The sequence below is a fragment of the Sciurus carolinensis genome, chromosome 2 (genome assembly GCF_902686445.1).
Source record: "Sciurus carolinensis chromosome 2, mSciCar1.2, whole genome shotgun sequence".
Taxonomy (NCBI): Eukaryota; Metazoa; Chordata; class Mammalia; order Rodentia; family Sciuridae; genus Sciurus; species Sciurus carolinensis.
Genome location: NC_062214.1, coordinates 81,972,238 through 81,995,126, shown reverse-complemented (window position 1 = coordinate 81,995,126; position 22,889 = coordinate 81,972,238). Strand labels below are relative to the sequence as shown.

At 51.5% G+C, this 22,889-nt stretch overlaps 1 protein-coding gene across 4 annotated transcripts in view; it reads left to right on the top strand.

Moving 5' to 3' along the window:
• The window catches only part of Ccdc33 (coiled-coil domain containing 33), a 102,634-nt gene that overhangs the window by 17,096 nt on the left and 62,649 nt on the right, over positions 1-22,889 (top strand). For all 4 annotated transcript variants that reach the window (XM_047541015.1, XM_047541013.1, XM_047541014.1 and 1 more), the window contains exons 3-4: positions 5,748-5,911; positions 20,811-20,944. In XM_047541015.1, coding sequence (XP_047396971.1) covers positions 5,748-5,911; positions 20,811-20,944 — 298 coding nt within the window. The remainder of the gene's footprint in view (positions 1-5,747; positions 5,912-20,810; positions 20,945-22,889) is intronic.

Genomic DNA, 22,889 nt, shown 5'->3' with positions numbered 1-22,889 from the left:
CTCCTTCAAACTCTGTTTGGTTCGCTTCCCTTCTCTGGGCCTCAGTTCCCACGGCTGTGAAATGGGTGGGTAAGGCAGTCTCTATGGCTCTTCCTATCTGGACGTTAGGCCACACGGGAGTTGTAATGCAGTATGCTCGCGGGTGTTGTGGAGTCAGACTGCCCTTACCTGCTTGCTTCTGTCCTCTTGTTGCTGGGCTCAGAGAGCCCACCCAGATGGCTCATCATCTCCTGCAAGATCCCTGCAGCACCCACATCCTGCTGCCCCCATACCCTCCTTGCCGCTGCCCTGCCCTCCCTCCTGAGGCCTAGACCTCCTATTTGGTACAGATGCTTGAACCCCTGAAGAAAAGGCATCTGGGATCTGTTTTGATTACTACTCAGAACAGTGTCTGACACATAGTAGGCATTCAATAAAAAGCTGTGGCAGAGCAGCAGGGCCCTGCCAGGAAGGGACTAGAATCTCAGTGCAATGAATGCCAACAGCTCAGCGTAAGTTCCTAGATTGCCACCCTCCTCTTTAAGATTCCTAGCTGTCATGCATCCAGACTGGCCTGACCCAGGAGCCCTAAGCAGCCAACTGGATCCCACCTGCCCTACTAAGCTGGAGGGACCCAGGCAGTGTGAGAGTCCTGAGGGGGAGCCAGATGTTTTATTTGATGGGTAGCTTTCAGAAATATTTTACTTTTTAAAATTAATTAATTAATTAAATGTTTGATACCAGGAATTGAACCCAGGGGCACTTAACCATCGGGCTACATCCCCAGCCCTTTTTTATATTTTATTTTATATTTTATATTTTATTTTGAGACAAGGTCTCACTAAATTGCTTAGGGCCTCACTAAATTGTTGAGACTGGCTTTGAACTCACGTTCCTCCTGGCTCAGCCTCTCACAACGCTGAGATTACAGGCATGCGCCACTGTGCTTGGTTCAGAAACATTTTAATAGCTGGGTAGAATCCTCCACAAGGATATTCATAATGTATATGAAGCATTATATATTCATATTCCTTCTTTTGTGAATCCCCAGATCAGATCTTCTATTGGGTAGATGTTTACAAACGTCAGTGCTTTGCATATTAGGGATTTTAATCCTTTTTTATTCCACCTTTTTTTTTTTTTTTTTTTGGTATTGTGGTGAATTGGGGGCCATTATAAAAATTGGTGTGGAGGCTTAAAAATGTAATCAAAATTCTTTATGATTTCTAACTTTTGTTTCATCTTCTTTTCTCCCCACTTGGTGCTGGGGATGGAAACCAGGGCCTCACACACTCTCTGCCACTGAGCTCTACCACCAGCCCCGTGTGATCTTTAGAAAGGTTTTCCTGCCCCAGATGCCACAACCTCTCGCTACTGTCAATGAGTACTCAGGTTACAGGGGTTACAGCCCTGAGAATGAGCCCCACGTCCAAAGCAACGTGGTTTGGGCAGAGCAGAGGCCTCAGGTCATGGGGATACACAAACCCTGGCTCTAGTCCCAGCTCTGTCGCCACTGGCTCAGCCGAGTGCCTCGGGTAAAGGGGTTTCACTCCCCAAGTAGATTTCATTGCTCTAAAGGGGCCTTCCCCTGGCCGTAGTAACCATGGGCAAGTCCAGATGCTGAAACTAGAAGGAGTGCAAAGAACCATTTTAATTCAAGGCCCACTAGAGTCTAGTAACGTGCCCAAATGACAGATGAGGGCATCCAGGGCAGCCTCTGAGGGCCCAGCAGAGCCTCTCCAGCTGGTATGGCTTCCAGACACAGGAGCCTTCTGGAGGGAGAACCTGGGTTTCTTAGCTTCCAGTGACCTTCCAGATTCCTGGAAGGAGGGGTGGCAGGTAGGAGGGACTGAGGATGGGGAGTGGATTTCATTCCATCCCTATCCCTACCAGAACCAATTTAAGCTATCCACTCGTGGGAGCTGAATTAAATGGGCCATTAACTCCTTCACTGCTGGTCCTATCCTCCTCCTCTACCCCCATCCACTCCTCTCTACACACATTCCAAACTACGCTGAGTGATAGGCAGTCTTGGGGCTCCGAGGACAGCTGCTGGCTAATCCTGGCGTATTAAGGACAAGTCTGCCTGTCTGGACTGCCAAGGCATGGATCAAATGGCTTCCAAGTCTGCCACATGTGAGCCCTGTGGTATAGCTGGGAGTCCACAGGCTTCCATACTCAGGACCTGCTTGCCATCTATAGGCTGGGTGACCTTGGAGGGAACCGAGGCAAACCCTTGCCTAGAAAAGTGGCCTTCTGAGCTCTGCTCTGAGCAGTGGTGAGTGGGTGAGCTGAGGGTGAGTTTGAGAACCCAGCGTTGCTCCCAGGCCACAGGAGACAATCAGAGGAGGTGAATTTCCTCCCAGGGTTCTCTCACTCCACGGATGCATCCACGGCCTGAGACTTAGGGAGGTTCGCATCTCCCACAGTTCACTCCCCAACATGTGACCCAGCACATGTTTTCTTCTTTTTTTTTGGTACTAGGAATTAAACTCAGAGGCGCTCTTCCACCAAACTATACTTCCCAGCTCTTTTATTTTATTTTGAGATAGTGTCACACTAAGTTACTGGGGCTGGCCTCAAACTTGTGATCCTCCTGCCTCAGCCTCCCAAGTAACTGAGAGTACAGGCATGCGCCATGGCGCCTGGCTCCCACACACGCATCTTCTATTCCTTCAAAAATTCTTCAGTGCTGGTCAGGAATGGGGGACATGCAGGGAACATGAATTCTGACACAGGGACATCACTGAGGGAACAAAGTCTGCAGATTCCCATCCAGAAGTTGGAAGGAAAGGGGAAAACGGAAGGTTGAGGCCCTGGCCCACCATTCCCACTGGAGTCCTCACCTTTGGCCACAGGCCTCCCTGGCCCTGGGCCCAGCCTGCCCAATGGGCACATGCCCACAGGCCTCACCAGGAGGCGCCAGCCTGGCAGCTGGCCTCATGCCCAGAAGTGAAGCATGAGCAGTGCCTGCCAAATCCTCTGCAGGCTATATTTCCTGGAAGGCTCTTCCTGAGGGGAAGGCACAGGGCCGGTAGGGAAAGAGGCAGCACAACTCTGGGCCTTGCTAGAGGCCTACTTGAGCTCTGGGGCTGCCAGGGAGTCAGTGAGAGACTGGACGCTGCTGTGCTTCTGGACCTTCACTCTGTGCCTCTAAGGTGCTAATAGCAGGCCGGTGCCCCCAAAGCAATGAGGCTCAATCTAGGGGTGGGAGGGACATTAGCTGCCTCACTGCAGGAATCTTAGGCACATCGACCATGAGGAGGGCTGCATTCCAAACATTGCCCTGAGGCTCAGAGAACTGGAGGCAAAGCTGGCTAAAACTTCACAGACCAAAACTGATGGGGACTGGGTTGGGGAACACTGGCAAGAATGCAGTCTGACCCCAGAGAGGAGGCAGTGGGCTGTGGCCGTTTCCCCGCAGTCCCTCCATCTGGTGGGGGTTCCCTCCCCTTCCTCTCACCCTGACCTGGCAGGGGAATAGTGGAGGCTGCCGGAGTTGGGGGGGGCTCTCATCTCTCATCAACACCTCTGCAGATGGTGACAGGTCCTGCTGCAGGGGGGACGATACCCTCCTCAGTCAGAGGAAGGGGAGGGGTCTCTCTGTAGAGCTGGCACTTCAGAGGTGGAAGCAGGGAGCGGGTATATTCTCATCCTCTAATGAGTCTTTTGTTAGGCAAAGACAGCCTACACCAGGACAGCCAAAGGAAGCTTGGGAGCAAGGTACAGGAATGACAGTCCTGGGTAAAATCGGGAAGAGCAGCCCAGGCAGAGGGAACAACCAGGACAAAGGCTGGGAGGCAGGAGGAAGTTTGGTGTGTGTGAGAAACAGCTAGGAGGCCAGTGTGACTGGAGCAGAGTGAATCAGGGGACCCAGGGACAAGACAAGACTCTGAGAGACAGGGAGCTATGGCAGGATTATATGTCAAGGAGTGGTTTAAATTCCTGAAGGATCCCTCTGGCTGCAGTGTGAGAGGGGATGGAATGGGGAGGGTCAGAAGGGAAAGAGCCATAAGTAGCCAGAGCAGACAACCAGGTGTCTTGGGACCCAGTGCTTGACATGCAGAGGGTGGGAAGGGACGATTCTAGAGATGGATTAAGGTAGGGCTGACAGGATGTGCTGATGGACTGGATGAGGGTTGTCAGGAGGACTCCAGGCTCTGGGGCTTGAGCAACTACAAGAATGGAGCCCCCGTTAGATGTGTTGGGGCAAGAACCGAATGAAGTCACATCCCTAAAACTCCTCAGGGTTGAGCAAGGCCTCAAGCACTTAGCCCTTCCTTTTCCCTTTGCCTGAGGCTTCTAGGTGCCAGGAGGGTACCAGTGTGCTCTGGATCCCCAGCCCAAGGAGGCAGCAGGTCAACTCCCAGACAGGCTGGTCTAAATTCTCAGTGTCCCTATGGGGAAACCCACACTCAGCATGTGGCTGCCCTGCATCCCATAGTGGAAAGCGGCAGAACAAGGCAAACCCAGCTGCCCCAGCAGTGCTCATCAGAGGCTACCAGAGCAAGCAGGTCCTTGCTCCTCTCTGGGCCTCAGTCTCCCTTAGTATAACAGGACATCCTCCTCCACCCCTGTCCCCAGGGCTTGCCCTAGAATGCAGGTAAGAGGGTCAGCTCTCAGGGCCCCATCTCTAACCTGAGAGCACCATTGCTCCTCTTCCAGGGCCATGAAGGCCTCTCCGTATGGCTATGTATCAGCAGAAGGGACAAAGAGAATAGGTGGCATCCTGCCAGGTGAAGCCTAGCAAGGGTTAACATCAGTCTATTGGGTCAACTCCAGGTACTGGGAATGAAGGTCAGTCAACCAGCCAGTACAGAGGAAGGATCAGGACACCCCAAAACCACATCGAACCCATGTCCCCTCTCCTCTCCAGCACTTGGTGTTCATTCACCACAAACATCCCCAGCTGTGCCACCTTCCCTGCCTTCCCACTGCTCTGTGGTCAAACAGCCTCATCTGGCCTCAGATACCTCCCTCCCCTTCCCACTTCACTGCCCCACCCCAGGCTGCAGCCTTCTGCCTTCTGGCTTGAACTGACTTCGCTTTCCATGTTCTCCCCACCCTTGAAGGCCTCGGTTCCACTGCCTTTCCCAACTGCTCCAGCTGCCATTGCTGTCCCCTCTCAGCAACTCTCATCACCTTGCCCCTTTGGGTCATGAATCCATGCTGTCCAGTTGTTAAGTCCCTGCACAAGTCTACCTAGGATGCCCGGCCTAGGAGGTCTGGGCATTACACGGGCAGCACCTCTCCTCCTCCACGTGCAGGGTTCTCTGGGGAGAACACACATCCATCATCTCCACTAAAACAATGATGACTTCACGGATGGGGATAAGCTTTGTAATGTACAGTGCTGTGCCCAGGAAGGACCTGAAGTGACTGACGGTGAAGTTACAGAAAAGACTGAAGAAGGTGTCCAATCTCTAGGACCTGAAGAGCAGGTGGGGTTGAGGAATTACAAGTAAAGATAGACGCAAAAGTAGAGGCTTAGAGGTAGGACCTGACTTGAGAGGTGAGGTGGCCTTTCTCCTGCTGCAGGAAGGGACAATCCAGGACTGGGGAAGAGGCAAGAGAGGCACTGAAGGGCATATGGCCTATGGGACAGAGGTAGGGAGAAAATGGTTTTGAGGGCAACTGCCCCATAATTCTGGGGTAGGGGAAATGACAGAGGAAGACAGCCACTAAGAGGGGAGGCTAGAGGTTATAGAGGGGCAGTAAAGGGAGATGCCAAGTCAAAAGAGGCCACTCAGCCCTGACTCTCCCCACAGGTCACTGAGGGCCCAGAGAAGCCCCTGAACACCTCCCAGAGCATGAAACCTGACTTCAGCCACCTGTCTCCCCATAACATGGAGACCATCGCGGTCACTCTCCACGGGGCTTCCAACCTTCCCACCTGCAAGGATGGCTCTGAACCATGGCCCTATGCGGTAGTGTAAGTAGCTGGGTGAGGGTGAGGCAGCAGTGGTGCTGGGCTGTGAGCAGAAATTAGGGGTTAATAAGGTTCAGGGGAGAATAATAAGGGGTTAGAAGGTTCAGGGGAGAAGTTGCACAGGGGCCGTGGGCTCTGCAAAACGAAGGCCTGGTGCGCTTCCTTGCTATGTGGCAACTGCACATAAGGCCAGGAAGGAAAGACACCAAAGGGTCCAGAGGGCCACCTCTTGATTCCACAACGAGTCAGGCAGGGCTTGGCCACAACTCCACCTCAGGGCCCTTGTATGCAGAGGCCTAGGCTGGGTCAGTCGGAGGTGATGGTCAGAGAGATGACTTAGGGTCTGCCTCTCCCGCCTCTGGATGCCCTATCCCACCATGCCCTAGATGTTATGGTCCTCACAACTACCCTCCCCCTTGGCCCCCAACTCTCTCCAATCATGTCCATTGTGGGGCTTCTTTTTTCTTTTATTTATTTATTTATTTATTTTTGGATCAGGTGTTAACTAGGGGCACTTAACCACTGAGCCACATCTCTAGCCCTTTATATAATATATATTTTTTAAAATTCAGAGAGAATCTCACTAAGTTGCTTAGGGCCTTGGCTAAGTTTCTGAGGCTGGCTTTGAATTCTTAATCCTCCTGCCTTGGCCTCCCAACTGCTAGGATTACGGGTGTGTGCCATCGTGCCCGGCTGTCAAGGGGCTTCTGGATCCTTTAATGTACCCCATAGCCCCAATCAGCAGTTGATGATACACACTTCTCCTCCTGGTTTCTGAGCCCCAGCATACCATATCTGCTGCCCACCTCTCTTAGAAGGCCATCAAGCAACAACACGGTGTCCAGTAGCCAGCCTTCCCTGTGGAGGTGGGACTTCTGCTCAGTTTTTATCTTAGAGCATCATGCATTAATTAACCTCTCCAAGGAGCTTGTCTTCCCTTGACCCCTTCTGTAGACACTGAGCAGCCACAGCCTCCCACCAAGCTACACTCTGCCAATGCTGGCATCATTGAGTTCCTGCCTACAGGCTTTTGCCTGCATTTCCTTGTGGGGAGTGCCTGTCCCAACCTTCCCACCCACTCCTGCTGAAATCTCACCTTCAATGCCTCGATAATGATGCCTCCTCCAGGCAGCCACCAGAGTTCAGCTCTTCATCCTCTGAAGCCCCACAGCAGTGGCAACACTGGTCTGAAATACTTTTTATAAATATGGTCTATGTGTTCCTCTTCTATCCCCCTAACTGAGGCTCCCTGAGGATCTCAAGTTCCATTCTCCATTTCTGCAACATTGCACCCAACACAGGACTGAGCACAGACTTATAGCCAAAGAGGCAAACACCTGGTTATAACAAGCAGCCCCGCCTCCCACTCACAGGGAAAGGGGGATAGATGCTGTGCTGGAGACCAACAGGTGAAATGCTTGCCTTGCTTGCCTCCAAAACCCATTTGCGCCAGCCCAGCTCCTCAGTCCTCCCCTCCCCCACCTCCATTTCCGTGGTGAGGGAAGGACAGGTGGCAGAGAGCGGGCTTGGCGGGGAGGCTGGTTTCTAACAGGGAGCTCGCCTTCTCCTCTCAGCTATTTCCATAAACCAATTATCGCCGATCATCTCGGGAGATTGAGGCCGTGCCTGTCACCAATCCAGCCTGGGCGGCAGCAGGGCGGGTAGCTGGGTGGCCGCGTTGCTCCTCAGCAGGACCGCAACCCCGCGCCATCACCCCGTTGCTATGGAAACGAGCGGGGGCGGGAGCCTAGGCGACTTGAGCTTGGGTGGGGGTGTGGAGAACTGGGCACACCTCGTCGCCTGCGCCCTCCCAGTGGCAGCGACTTGTGGGAAGGAGAGGGGGAGGGGAGAGCGCATCGCTACACCCCTCTTCTTGTTGGGAGCAGGGCCTGGGCCAGGACGCACCCGCTCCCAAAGCTCCAGGCGGAGCTGCCACCAGCTCCAAGTGGTGCTAATGAGATGCAAATGAAAGGAGAAGGGAGGGATTCTGAGAACAGAGCCCAGCTGTCAGGACCCGGAGGTGGCTTTCAGTGCTAGCCCCCAGCCCCAGGCAAGAACCCCAGAGGGAGGGCCTGAACCTTTAGAGTCCCTAGACCTTGGAAAGAATTTGATGTCCTCCTGTGTCTAATCATAATACACAGCAACAAAGCATACGATAGGCACAGGAAAGTCCACTGAAGTTCTCAGTTTTTCTCAGGAGTATTTCAGTGCTTTAAAGAAAAACTTATAAATACTTAAATGTAAAATCTGAAACTGTGAAACTCCTGGAAGAAAATAGGGGAGAAACTCTTTACACGAGTCTTGGCGATTTTTTTTTTTTTTTTCTTAATTTGACACCAAAGTACAATTAAATCAAAAATAAACAAGCAGAACTACAACAAACTAAAAAGCTCTGTACAACAAAGGAAGCAATCGACAAAATGAAAAAACAACCTATGGAATGAGAGAAAATATTTGCGAGTCATGTAAGGAATTTATACAACTCAATAGCAGAAAAAAGCCTGATTTAAAAATGTCCAAAAGAACCTGAAGAGACATTTTTCCAAAGAAGATATATAGATGGCCAAGAAGTGTGTGAAAAGGTTCTCAGCATCACTAATCATCAGGGAAATGCAAAGCAAAACCACAAGGAGCTACCACCTCATGCTCCTTAGGGTGACTGCCATCAAAAAGACAAGAAGTAACAAATGCTGATGGGGGTGGGTAGGGTTAGGGTTCGGGGGATCCTCATACATTATTGCTGGGAATATACATTGGTGCAACCATTATGGAAAACAGTATGGAGATTCCTTAAAAAATTAAAAATAAAACTACAATATGATCCACCAATCCTACTTCTGGATATGTACCCAAAGGAAGAGAAATAAGTTTATTATAAAGATACCTGCACTCCCATGTTTATTGTAACACTATTCACAAGAGCCAAGATATGGCACCTACCTAAGTATCCATCCATTGTTAGATGGATAAAGAAAGTGTGAGATACATTCAGCCATAAAAAGAAGGAAATTCTGTCACTTGTGACAACATGGTTGGACTTGGAAGACAGACATTATGCTAATGGAATAAGCCAGACACAGGAAAGAAATATTATATAATCTCAATGTGAAATCTCAGTTGAACCTACAGAAGCAGAGAGTGTAATAGTAATTGCCAGGGACTGAGGATGGGGACCTATTGGACTTGCCATTATTAGATGAAAAAGTTTCAGGAAGCTAACATGCAGCATGATGATCATAGTTAACTACACTATATTATACACTTGAAATTTGATAAATCTTAAGTGTTCTAACAGATATAAAAAGGGTAACTATATGAGGTGATGGATGTGTTATCAATTTGATTATGTAGTGATTATTTATAGTAGATATGTCTATCAAATCATCATGGTATAAATTTTAGATAAATTTTTACTTGTCAATTATACCTCAATAAAACTGAAGAATATACATATATGCATAAACTTTTACATTCTTTCTAAATACTTTTTGTCATCATCATTGTCCTGTTTTCTGGTGTCCTAAGTTTAGTCTCCTAGCTTGGTTTCCTGCTGTCTATTACCCCATGTTAGGTCAGGGAGGGTAGCCTGGGGATCCTGTCTCAGCCTCCTTCCATTCTTTCTGGCTTTGTTTCTTCCCCATCAGAAAGGTCCATAGTTGGAGTGCTGGGTGGGGAGAGAAACACAGGCCTGAAAGGACCCCGAAACCATTCACTCATTCACCCCATGTGATGACCTGAAGGACATTCAGGCTCAAAGATGGGGCTTTCTTTACTTGGGGCACAGCCCTCTGCAGGACCCAGCCTGAAACCAAGCTAGCAATGGAACACATCCTCTAGTCACAGCTAATCCAGTCTGGCAGGTCCACTTGGCTCATCTCTTCATAGAAACCATGTCCGCTTCCAATCTGACTCCACTTCTGCATTGAAATAGATTTCTCTAGAGTCCCTAGTGACCACCATGCCTCACCAATGGTATCTCTTCTTATGCAACCTCCCGGTGGCATTAGCCCCTGGTGACCACTCATTCTCTTTAGCCCTTTTCTTCTCTTGGCTTCCAAGACACCACACTCTCCTATTTCCTCCTATGACCACATCTCTTCATCTCTTCTACCTAGCACAAAATGTTGGCCAGTTTGTTTTCTACCTGAGGTTGTTTTCTCTATTCTGTCTCTCTCTCTCTCTCTCTCTCTCTCTCTCTCTCTCTCTCTCTCTCTCTCTCTCTCTCTCTCTCTCAGATCTCATCCCCACCCTGGCCTCAATAATGACATTTTCTTAAAACTCCCATCTAGTCTATTAACAAAGTGTGTCAATGGTCAACATCTGTCTTTTTTTTTTTTTTTTTTTTGGTACCAAGATTGAATCCAGGGGCACTTAATCACTGAGCCATATCCCCCAGCTCTTTTTATGTTTTATTTAAAGGCAGGGTCTCACTAAGTTGCTGAGGTTGGCTTTGAACTTAATCCTCCTACCTCAGCCTCCCAAGTCACTGGGATTACAGGCATGTGCCACTGCCCAGTTCAGTGTCTCTCTTATCTCTTGAATTTGGCTGCTTCTCTCCACCAGCTCCAAATAGCAATAACTAAGTGTTGATGAAATGAATGAATCTGGCCCTGTTTCTAGATTGTTGTGTGATTTGGGGAAAGTTACCTCACTTCTTGATGTCTAACAGAAGAGAGCCATAGGGCAGTGGAAAGAAGCCAGACTGGAATCAGGAAGCCCACCACCCCAACTCCCTGTGTGACCTCTGGCCAGTCCCTGCTCTTTCTGATCTCAGTCTAACCATGCCCAGGATATAAACTACAGCCTCCATGCTGGTGCAGACCTGTCTGGCCTGGGAAACCATCTCAGTTTGTTAGAGTTCCAGCAGGGCCACCTGAGACAGATAGATGCCACACCCAGGCCCGGGCCCAGAGTCTCTCCTGGCTAATCTGGGTCTGGCTGGAGGGCCTGGTGCCTGACCAGTGTCCAACACCTGTCTCCCAGCTTGACACAAAAAGACCTGCCAGTCAGAGCACCACAGGGACCAGGAGAGTAGTGGCATTGACAGGTGGGAATGCCCTAGGGGGCAGGATGGCTGTGGGGGAGGAACCAGCCAGGAAGCGGCCTGTGGATTCTGACCCCTGGCCAAAGGCTGGTGGAAGGGCTGCCAGTGTTGGCAGCTGCTGCTTTGGCTGCCCAGACCTAATGAGTGGTGACAGGGGCAGCACTGGGAAGGGAGGGCGTAGCTTCCTCTGTGCACATGGGCAGGCTCCGCTCAGTCCAGGCAGAGGGTGGGTGTCAGATCAGGGCCCTTCAGAACCATGTGCAGAAGACCTTGTGTTTTTATTGTATGCCTGAGAGCCCTGACCTGGGCCCCACATTGTATGTTCTTGGTCACAGACTGAGCCTTGACCCTGGTGACTGATTGGAGAGAACATTGAAAGGAGGACAATTGCTGGAGGTCTTGGTAATAGAGGGATGTTAAAGAAGTGCCTCCCATATACTGACAAATATGCCAGGAGAACGTGTTTCATATAACTTAATTGTTACCCAGTCTTATGTATTAGGTGTATTATCCCCATTTTACCCTTGAGGCTCAGAGCATTTCCATAAATGAGCCAAGTTCACAAAGCCTGTGAGTTCCTAAGTGAGGATCCAGAATTCTCAACTCCAGAAGTTCTTTCCACTGCATTCCCTGCCTTGGTCTTATAGTAGTTAGTTTCCCCTCTTGGAAAGAGGCTGCTGGACTCAGGATCCTGACCCATGCTACCAGAGAGAGGCAGTGACCAGTCTGGAGACCCCTCCTGGGCTCTGGGCTCCCCCTCCTCCTGGTCTGGCTGTGGCCTTGGCCAAGAGCCCCAGAGGGCAGAGATCTGGATGGAGAGGGTGGAGGCTCAGCATGACTCACAGGTGACCTTTGTCTCAGCAACCAGATGGTTGGGCTCAGCAAAACTAACAACAGTACTCGAGGACAGTACCAGGATAAAGCAACTCCCATTTGCAGATAATGTCCCCCTCTAAGCTTACTGGGAATTCAGTTCTCCACACACTGTTTTTCACAGAACTGCGCTGGGAAGCAGTTTCATAACCCCGTATGTTAGTCAAGGAGGCCGAGGCCCAGGGGCATGAAGGGATTGGTCTGAGGTCCTGCGGCTGGCCAGCAGAGTGGAGCAAATGAAGACAACTGTTACCATCTGACCACTGTCTCTTGCAGAGACTAAGCCTCCTTTCCAAGCTGGAGGGCACCCCTGGGGAAAGAGACAGGGTTGGGAAGCAGGCCTTGGGTGGGGCCTGGGAATCTATCACCCCTGCAGGACCTCAGCCCTGTGGCCTGCTTTCCTGCCCACACCTGCTCCATATGACTTTGGTCCCTTGAGGCGCAGAATCTCAGAATTTTTGTTCAGTGAAAATGTTCCTGTATCACAGAGCTATAAACACAGCTGGTGTCAGTGGTTAAAGGAGGGCTGCCCTGAGACCCGCCCCCTCTCAAGTCAGACTGAAGTTATAAGGATTCTTTCCAGATGTTCCCTATCACCTCTGCTCAGTGCCCCTGAGGTCTTCTCATGCCTGAAACATGAATTCAGACACCCAAAAGCATAAGCTCTCCCACCAGTACTCCCAGAGGGCAGTACTGACCAGGAGAAGTCCAGGGAGATGGCAGGTAGTGGGCAGGCCATGGGGCCTTTCTGGTGTCCTTATTACATTATGCTCGGGCTACCTCCTCTGCTTATTCCTGAGCATGCGCAGAGCAGCTTTCCTGGCTCCTCCTCCCTCCACAGACATCATGAACAACCAAGAGCTTGATCCCCCTATAGGCTTTGCCTGTCCTCCCTCCGCCCTGCCCCACTCCCCATGGGCTTTAGGAGCAGATGCCAAATGGTCTGGCACCTAGCGAAGAGTGAGGTGCCAGACTGGACAGGAGCTGTGTTTTTAGGTTCCAGTTCAGCGTCTCCTGCCCTCTGTTCTCCCTGTTTATGTCACCTTCCATCCCTCCACACACCCAGTAAGCTTCCATCAGGATAAGCCACACCAGGCATACCAAAGTCAGTGCCTTCAGGGCCCAATTAGTTACATAAACCCCGAAGTCAGCTGGTGTGTGATAAAACAGAGAATAGAAGAGACTGGCTGGGCTGGGGATATGGCTCAGTGGGTAGAGTGCTTGCCTTGCAAGCACAAGGCCCTGGGTTCCAATCCCTAGCACCACAAAAAAAAAAAAAAAAAAAAAAGAAGAGACTGGCAACAAGGAGGACCCTGGCTACTTCAGAGGAGCAGCCTCCAGTATCCTCCCACTGATATCTGACTTGGAGAAATCGGGGCTTGGCTTGTCGGTTCCCTCTGTTTTTGGAGAGAAGCAAGAAATTCAGATTTCTGTGCAAAAATTGGCCATTTTTTTTTTCATGCAGGCCAAACAGCTCTGGTCAGTTAGGATCTCTACAATGGCCCTCATTGTCTTCTCCTCCTGAACCTTCAACTCATGTGAGACTCAACGGTCGCATCCAGCTTCACTGACTTGTCTCCTCCCAGGAGAGCGACTTCCGGTGCTGTCCCTCTACTTGTTGGAGTAGACATTCCCCCTTCTTGAGGTCCCCTCTCTCTTCACTTCCAGAATGGCCCCCTCTCCTGATTGTCTCCCTTGTCTCTAGTCACTCTACCATGAGATCCTCTTTGTCTTATAACTATAAATGTCAATGTTCCCCACTCAGTCTTGGCCTGTCCTCTGCATCTCTGCTTTCCCTGAGATCTCCCTCAGTTCAGGTTCCCCAACCACCCCCAGAACCCCTGTATCCAGCTCTAGCCAATCTCTTAAGCTCCATGGACCCACTTGCCAATGTGCATATCCACTTCAGACTCAGCCTTCCACAGTTGACCTCCTTATCCCCCTTCTCTAAGGACGCACCAGGTGCCTGGAACCTTTGAGACACAGAGTACCATCACCAGGGAGGAGCTGAGCTCAGGATGTAGCCTCCTGGTCTGTAGCAATAGAGCCAGGAGCCAGGACTCACACCCTGGCCTGTGAGCCCTAGTGCTAATTCACCTCTCCAGCCTTCACCATGGCTGACCTGGGAAATGTTCTGGGTGCTATGAGATTTATCTTTGTGGAGGGCAGACCATAGCCTCCCTGCTCCCACACAAAGATGGGGACCAAGAAGGACTTTGGTTGTTGGACGTGACCCTCTCCTCTCCTGTTAGTCATTGTTTGACTTCCTAGGCAGCCCTGGGCCTGAGGAAAGTGCTGTGTGTGTGTGTTAGGGGTGTTTTGTGTGCGTTGGAGAAGCAGGGCCCCTGGACCAGCTCAGGATTGTGGCTGGGGTCTCACAGAATGGTTCACATGGCCATCAGAACCAGAACCAAAATCCAGCCACAGGGTCCTAGCCTGGGATGGAGAGACCAGTATCCAGGCTGAAATAAGGCGCTCAGGGCCTAGGCCCTTGAGGAAGCCCAGACCCCACAGCAAGGCTCTGCTTTCCCACTGGGGATATGCTGTTGTGACAGCCATTGAAATCTGATCACTCCTTCTAGCCAGGAGCCTCTTTTAGGATGGGGCTGAGGAGCTGCCTCTGTATGGAGAGCAAGTCCCAGCATGGGCCCAGGGGCTGCCAGGAAGAGCCACGGAGGACAGCCTGCCTCTGTCTTCATGTGCTTCACCACAATCCATCTCTCTTCCTGTTCAACACTCACTGGGCCCCATTGGGCCCAGGCTAGGAGCTGGGAACTGAGTTCCTGTGGTGACCAGGCAGGTCCCTGCCCCTGAGGTGCTCACAGTCTAGTAGCAGGTGCAAGTACACAGATAACACTGTCCCTACTTACTTGTCCTTTGTCCACATCTCCTCAGAGGGCAGCTTCAGCCCCCTGCACTTGGGCATCAGGAAAGTTGGTCTCAGAACTTGGACTGAACACCACCCCAATTAGTCCAGGAATAAAAATTAGAATGAACCTCTTTCAGAAGTTGGGAAGTTCACCTTCACGTCTGACCCAGCTTTTTCCTGCAAAAAATTCCTACACAAAAAAGGGAAAGCTCAGCTGAGAGGATGTGCAGAGCAGATGATGGGTTGAGAGAACCCTAAGTCATGGAGAGGTCCTCTGAGCTGTCTCACCCAGGCCTACACCTTGCCAAGGGCACCGTCATTTCATCCCCATAGAGCCATGGTGGTGACCGACAGTAGTCCCCCCTGCCTCCCCTAAGAAAATGGTCCCCAGTGTACCTCACCACGTATGCCACAGGGTGAAGCTCCAAAGGCTGGCAATGGTGCAGGCAGGGGCTCTTCTTGGTCCTGCACTGTCCCCAGCCTCAAACAGACAAAAAAAAAAAAAAAAAAAAAAACCCTCTGGAAAACAAGAAAATTCTTTCCAGAAAAGGGTACAATGTCGCACACAGGAGGCTTAAGTCTAACTTTGCACCAGTCACTTTTGTGGGCTACAGTTCTTTCTTGGGCTGTACTGGGAGACTATTCCTGCCTTACCCATCTCCCTGACTGACATGGGCCCAGAACAGGGCTGCTCGTTGCCCATGATGCTCCCCAAGAAAGGTCGGGGTTATTTCCGATGAAGTGTAGGGAAGGATGGGGTGAGGAAGAGGCATTTATTTTTCAGAGATATTTTTGCCTTTACCAGAGTTCCTTGGAATATGCCCTTGCCTACTCGCTCCCTGCAAGGGGAGGATCCAGGCCCAGGCAGATGTGGCGTCTTCAGTGTCCAATTCATACCCGCCTTGTGCCAGAGTCCGTTATTCTGTAAATTGAGGCCCACCTGTAGTGTTGTAGCACCATCAGCAGTTAGTGATGGTTCATTAGACTCCAATTAATAATGAAACCCAGGACGAGAGCCCATCGTTTTGCTGAGAATAACAACCATGCTCATGTCTTAAGTGGCATCCTCCGGAGAGCTAAGAGACCACAAGGACCAGCTGCCCATCTTCAGCTACACCTACGTAGAGTGGGGGCACTGTTGATGGCTGAGTCCGGGCAAAGTGGGGGGATGAGAAGAGAGCTTCAGGCCGGCTTCTCCCTTCCAGATTCAGCACCTCTCCTCTTTGAGAAGTTCCTGGGCACAACTTCCTACCCAGCATTCCGAGGGGATCTTGGCCAAGGCCAAAAGTGTGAGGACTTTTCCCTCCTGCTTGTCTGGCTTCAGAGGACACTGCAAAGGGGTATGGAAAGAAGAGAACTTGAGAGGGAGCTCAGTCAGGGAGGCCCACGAGCCTCTCTCTCCTAACTACACCAATCCTCCAAACCTGGATCAACCAGATTGTCCCTCTTGTGACCTATGCATGAAACCAGCTCCTAGCCTGCTCTGAGCCTTAGGCTCTGTCCTCCAATTGGGAAGGTCCTCTTCTCCATCTCTGTGAGTTCCACCTTCTTTGTGGAACCTTTCCCCACTGATCTAGCCAAGTAGACTCAGAAACAGGAATGCAGCCTTTGATCATCTTGTTCAGACGACCCTCTGCAGAGCCAACACCCCAACTCCTGTCCCTGTTGCATAAGGCTAGGTTTCTGGATCAGGAAAAGGTCGTTGGAGTTTTAGTGCTTTCCAGGGATGGAGGGAGGCCTCTGGCCTTGGACTGTGACTATCTCTTATACTTCTGGAAGATGGGATAGGCTGGCCTCTGTGGCTCAGAGGCTGGCATGGGGGATTCAGGTAGAAGAAAATTGTCCTGCCTTCTCAGATCAGACTGAGGTTCAATTATGACATCCCAGCAGCTGGCCTGAAGGACTCAGTCTGAACCTATCTTCCCATTCTGTGTCTCAGGTAGGCCAACAATAGGGCCATGGTAGACCCTGTCAAAGGGTCACAAGACCTCTTGTCCCACTGCCCCTCCATCTAAAGGTCTTCTCTTTGTCCATCCTTTCCTATGCCTGCCTGCCTATTTCCTTCCCAGAGGGCACCTGAAAACATCCCTCTGGACTTTCCTATCCTCCTGGGAGCCTGCCCAACCAGGACCCCAGTAGCCAGTACAGACCTGAATTCAGGCCCTTCCCTTTCCTTTGCCGTCCTGGTGACTGCCCTGTGATGTGATGGGCACTCAGGACAAGCTGGGCTGCCTGTATTCCAGACTACCAAAGCCCTGCCTGGAAGGAAACCAGATCTTGACTATTGCGTGCACTTTGATGCTTTGAGGGGAGTGGGAGGCTAAGAGGGCCAGGAGGACCAACAGGGCAACTGGGAGAGGTGGCTCAGGTGTGAATAGGAGACTGTGAGGCACTTTGAGGGTTGGTAGATAGGGTACTAAGAATGGATGACATTGCAACATACAAACCTCTTTGGAGCACGGTGTGTGGGGGCAGAGGGGTGGGGGAGTTGTGTGCCTCCAGCTCCCTTTCTGTCTCTGTCAATGTCCTGTGCTCTTCCACTGCTCACCTCCACTCAGCAGCAGACCCTGGGAACCAGACAACACATCTTAGTCATGACCTTGCAGGAAGAAATTTGTTCTCATTCCCTCCCACTCACAGCTGCGCTGGGGCCTGGCTCCTCTGCCTCCTGCTGGGGTGGAAGTGAGCCCCAGGGACCTCAGGCTTGGAACTGGGGTTTGTCAGAGACACTGCATAACCCTCCTGCATCCTGGGGGAGGGGTGGGCTGTATCTATCACAGCTTGGGGCCCAGGGCTGCCCATCCTGCCCTTGAATCCAACCCCAGTCCCATCCTGCTACAGCTGGATTAAGTCTGAACAGCAGGCATCACTGTTAGTTCCTCCTGCCCCTGACTGCCTGGCACCAGGCTGAAGAGCCAGGGCAGGGCTTTGGGGACAGGGGGGAGGAGTTTCAGTCCTTGCAGACAATCTGCAGGGTTGCAGGTCTCAGAGAGGCCCCAGTGGGCCCCGAGGTTGCACTGGGAGCTCTGAGGGAATTCAGGACCTGGGGACCTAGAACTCAGGAATGTGTCCAGCTGGGGGTACAGAATGGGGGCAGGGAGTGGAGGGTGAACTGGTTCCCTGCTCCTATTCTGTAAGGAATCCGAGGCCCCCTCTTACTCTCCAGTTTCTAGAATCGCATCAAGGCCCAGAGGAGTCAGCTGTGCCAGGAAAAGCCATTACCCTGACAGCCTCCCTCCACCTGCTAAAAGCCTCCCCCTTCCCCTGGGGCCTCCCTCTCATGCCTCCATCTCCTTCACCTAGCCCTGGCCACCTCTTTGATGTGTATATTCAGGGGGGGAGGGGAGACTTAACTCCTTCTAGGCCTGAGGGGAGTCAGCCCTTGGCCCCGCCCCATAAATAGTCCCATCTCTCCACCTGGAATTTCTCCAGCCCACTGCCAGGGGAACTCCTATAAAGAAGGGGAGGGGAACAAGGGGCTATAGAGATGTGGGGGTTGGTGGAACATAGGCTGGCAAGTACAGGTCATGGATTCCAATCTGAAACCTGTCCCTGTACTGGTTGTGACTTGGCACCTTTGGTTATGTCTTCTCTGGCGCATACGGAGCCACTTGAAGATCCCTGGGAAGCCCCAGGGATGAGCCAATATCATTCTGTGACTTTTGGGGTCTAGAAGGACGACTCTCCTTCCTCCTGACATACCCTCTGTACTCCCCCTTTCTGGTGCTCCTGTGTGCTTCTCTGTGCTCTGCGGGTGTAGGATGCTGCTGGGAGAGACCATGAGGCCTGATCCTGCATTCATGCTGCAAGGGAGCAGAGGGTGGGCAGGAGGGACCTGGAGAGCTCTAAGATCTCTGCTTTGGAGGTGCTCTCAGGAGAGAGAACCAGGGCACAGGATGGCATGAGAAGGGCCTTATATTGCACCCACCCCTCAGTGAGCCACAGTCACAGAGCAGGGAGGAAGGAACGAAAGTGGTGGAGGTGGCAGGCTGAGTTCCACTGCCCTGCCAGGCTAGATGCCTTCCCTCTCCAACCTGGCAGCCTCCCACACACACCCAGGCCATAGCAGCCCTTCATAATTGTAGGGCGCCCATTCTGTCCCTCAGGATCCACAGGCCGTGTGTCTGGACGGGGCTTCTTTCCATCCCAGTCCTCCCTCAGGGCTCACCTTCCTTCCCCCTCATGCTGCCCTCTATCAGGTCCCTTCGAGAAAACACCAGGTCATTCTATATGACAAATGAGGGAAGAGCGTGAACTGGGGCCTCCTGTTTGCTAGGAGTGTTTCCTTCTGATACTCAATTGCCCTCTGTGGCAGGCACTAGTTAGAAGAGTGGAAGCCCAGCGTGGAGCCAGTGGCTGGGGAAAACATGGGCTTAGCCCCAGATCTCTGAGCTTCAAAACCTGTGCTTATCCAAGGATTTCACATCTTGACCAGGGCAGCCAGGGATCCCCATTTGTAGAACCAGAATTGAGTTATGATGAGAAGAAACCAGTCCAGGGCAAAAGGGCAGGTCATGGGAGAGTCACTGAGGCTAGGACAGTCAGTGCTATGAGTTGATAATAAGGAATCACATTTTACTTATATACTAGTAATTAAAAGTAGTAAAAGGGCTGGAGCTTGTAGCTCAGTGGTAGAGTGCTTGCCTCGTATGCACAAGGCCCTGGGTTCAATCTTCAACAAAAACAATAACAATAGTAAAAGCAATAATAATTACTAACACTTTTATGATACTTAAAGATGTGCCAAGCACAGCACGTGTAAATCACTTCATTCCCACAGTGACCTTACAGGTTGTTGATGAGTACCATGATCATCCCCATTTTCCAGATGATGGAAAGAAAGCACAGGGAAGCTATCTACCTTGCCCAAAGTCCCACAAGCTAATGGTGGCACTAGGATTTGGAACCCAGGTGGCATGGCTGTAGGGTACCCATTGTCATACTTCCTCTCGAAGCAGAGGAGTCTTCAGTTGACTCCTAGAGCTTAGAGATGTGACTCTCATAAGAATGGTTAGGAGCTGGGCCACAGGAGCAGGGCCACAATGTCATTAAGTCTAAAGAACAGAAGCAGTGGTGGGGACCAGGAAGTTCCTGGAAGAGAGGCTTGGCTGGACTGAGAAGGACCCCAGACTGGTGTTACTGACGCAGGGAGCAGGTTGGGTCTGAGTTTCTGGGGTGGCTGGCCTGCCCCACATTCCCTTTGGGGCCTCTGAGGGTGGGCTAAGGTCTGGTGGGGACGCCATCCCTCCTTCCTACCTGGATTGATTGGGACCCTTGGTACAGCTGCCTCCCCTGCTGGATGTGTGGTGTGGCTCCCTGCTGCAGGCTTTCGGGGAGGAGTACTCACCCCGTGATTGCTGCAGTTAATGTGGCAGCGTCTTTTACAGCCCTCCCTGGCAGAATAACCAGAATAGCATCTTCAACATGAGGAGGATTAACTTTGGAATTGAGCTGTCTGATGGCTCTGGATCTCAGGGACACTTAACCCAGATACCTCTGGGCTACACTGGGATACAGATTCAAGCTCCCATCTCAGGGGGGCAGCCTGGCCCTGACAACCTGTGAGTGCTTGAGGGTCTGAAAATCCTCACTATCACCCCCATGCGCAGCTACAGGTGCCAGGCTATGGGCGCCCAGCCTGTGGCCTTGGGAACCTGGGCCAGAAGCATAGGAAAATGAATGAAGATCAAGAGGATTGGACATCTGGGAGGAGCACCACACAGCCACACTATTTAGAGACTTCCTCTCACGAAACAGAACCTAGAGAAGAGGATCAGGTCAGGAAGAGGGTCATGCACACAGACACCTAGAGGGGACCTTCCCTAGGAACACTCAGGAAGTCTGATCAACATGGTGGCTGGTGGCTTAGTCTAAGTGAAGGCCACAGCAGTGGCCAGTAGATGGTGTGACCCCAGAGCAGGCAGGGTAGTCAAGGGGGAAAGCCTGGCGTCCACTGGGCCAGGGATGAAGGATGACATGAATGTCTATATGTAGAGTTTGGAGGACCTCTCCAAGTTTTGTCCACCTTTCACCCAGATTTATGGACAGTGGAATCCTGGGGCAGGCATGTAGCAGGCAAAATGCCTCCCGGATTCACTCTGTCCCTCTCTCCCCAGGGAAACCACATCTAAAGAAGCTGACAGACAGAGCTCCAAAGCAGTCACCTCAGTGACCTCAGAGCCCACCAGATCCCCCATCTGGGGGGACACAGTGAAAGTGGAAACCCAAGCCGAGAATTCAGGGCAAGAAGGTGAGGCTGGGGGCTGGGTGGGCTGGTGTGGGGGGAGGGGCTGTGAACATACCCACCAGCCGTGGAAGGCAGAAGCGGGTTCTCCACTCAGCACAGCTGGAGGCCACCTGAACCGCCTCCCTGGGCTCAGTTAAAAGCATTTAAAAAAAAAAAAAATCATAATACCGTCACGCCTCATCTCCCCAGCCTGCTGGAAAAATGACTTGTTCCACATAAACGAATGCAAGCTTATCTTTTTTATGACTGTTGTTATTATTTTCATGGTTGTTATTACTGCTGTCTCCCACTGAAATGGCACATTACAGCTTCCTGGCATGTCCCCGTGCATTGATCATTGGAGTCACCACCTCCCAGGAGGAACCGTGATGCTCCCATTGCTTAGAAGAGAACACTGAGGTTCAGGGAATTTGAATAACTGGCTCAAGTTCAAGTACTCAGCAGAGAGTCTAGGATTCAGTATTGGATCCAGCACTACATGTTCTCACTGGAGCTCCTGTGTTCTAGCTGCTTCCATTTATGTTTTTGTTGTTGTTGTTCTTTTGCTTTTTGTTTATTTTGTACTGGAGATTAAACCCAGAGGTGCTCTACCACTGAGCTGCATCCCCAGCCCTTTTTATTTCAAGACAGGGTTTCACTAAGTTGCCCAGGCTGGCCTCGAATTTACCATCTCCTGCCTCCACCTCCCCAGTAGCTGGTATTACAGGCATGCCTCACCACCAAGATTTAGTTTTTATTCATGTCCCTAGAATGGACACTTATCCCTGCCTATTCATCTCTGGGTGTCGGACTGAACCTCCAGGTACGGGTGTAAATGCACACATTTGCACACTTGTGTCTTTCATGCTGTGGCCCATCTAACATCTAGCCTGGTCGAGAGCTTGACTGGGCACACAGGAGTACTGGCTGGCTGGTGCAGGAGCTGTGGGGCACTGGCAGCACAGATGGCAAGGGCCCGGCTGCCTCCCTGGTCTCATACAGTCAGAAGACCCTCAGGCTGACTTCTTGTAGGTGGCCCTCTCCCCTCAAAATCTTAGAGTTCCTTTTCACCTCACAGAGGCCAAGAGCCACTGCCAGAGACTGTGGGAGAGGAAGAGGGAATGGGCAGGGAGGATCCCGTGAGATGGGAGGAGGCAAATTGAGGTCCATTCAGAGAATTTTTTCCTGCCTGTAAAGGGATACATGAAACTGTGGGGATGGTTTGAGACAACATAAAAAAAGAGGAAAATTGGCTGAGGATTTCATGCAGCTGCCTGTGTGTGCCTGAGTGCGCATGTTTCTGTGGATGCCTACATGCTGGCTCGTGTGTTCGTGTGAATGGTATTGTGTGTGTGAATATGTGCTATCTCTGTGCCTGTAGGCAGGCATGTCTGCGAGTCTTGTATGTGTGTTTGCATGGGTGTATCTGGCTGCAGTAGTGTGATCTGTGTGCCTCTAGCAGTGCATGTGTATTTTGTGTGTGTATGTGTGTGTGTGTGTGTGTGTGTGTGTGCACTTGAGCACAGGCACACATGCATGTGCATGCAGGAAGTCAGGGGTCGTGGTGTGTGGACCTGGGCTGGATCCTGTCCTGGGCTGTAACATCTGGGGTGAGAGAGGGAAGGATGTGATGAGGTCGGTGTCCTTGGGGTTCATCTGTGCAGCAGAGAAGCCGGCAGGACTAAACACGAGAGGGATGGAGGGTGAGAAGGCAGCACGGGCAGGCAGGGAATATTGGCAGGCACCTCTTTGCAGATTGAAGTAGCTTGTTGGAACCCGGTTGCTGTGGTGATGCATGTGGTGGGGGTGGGGGAGATGGGGGCCAGGCCAAGAGGCAGGAGGAGGGTGGGAGGTAGCTCAAGGATGTGTTAATGAAAAGCAAAGGGGGAGTTGCAGACCCTGGGTCAGGGCCAAAGCAGGCGGGTGTCAGAAAGGGCCTCTGGCTGCACAAAGGGAGCAGTGGGAGGCC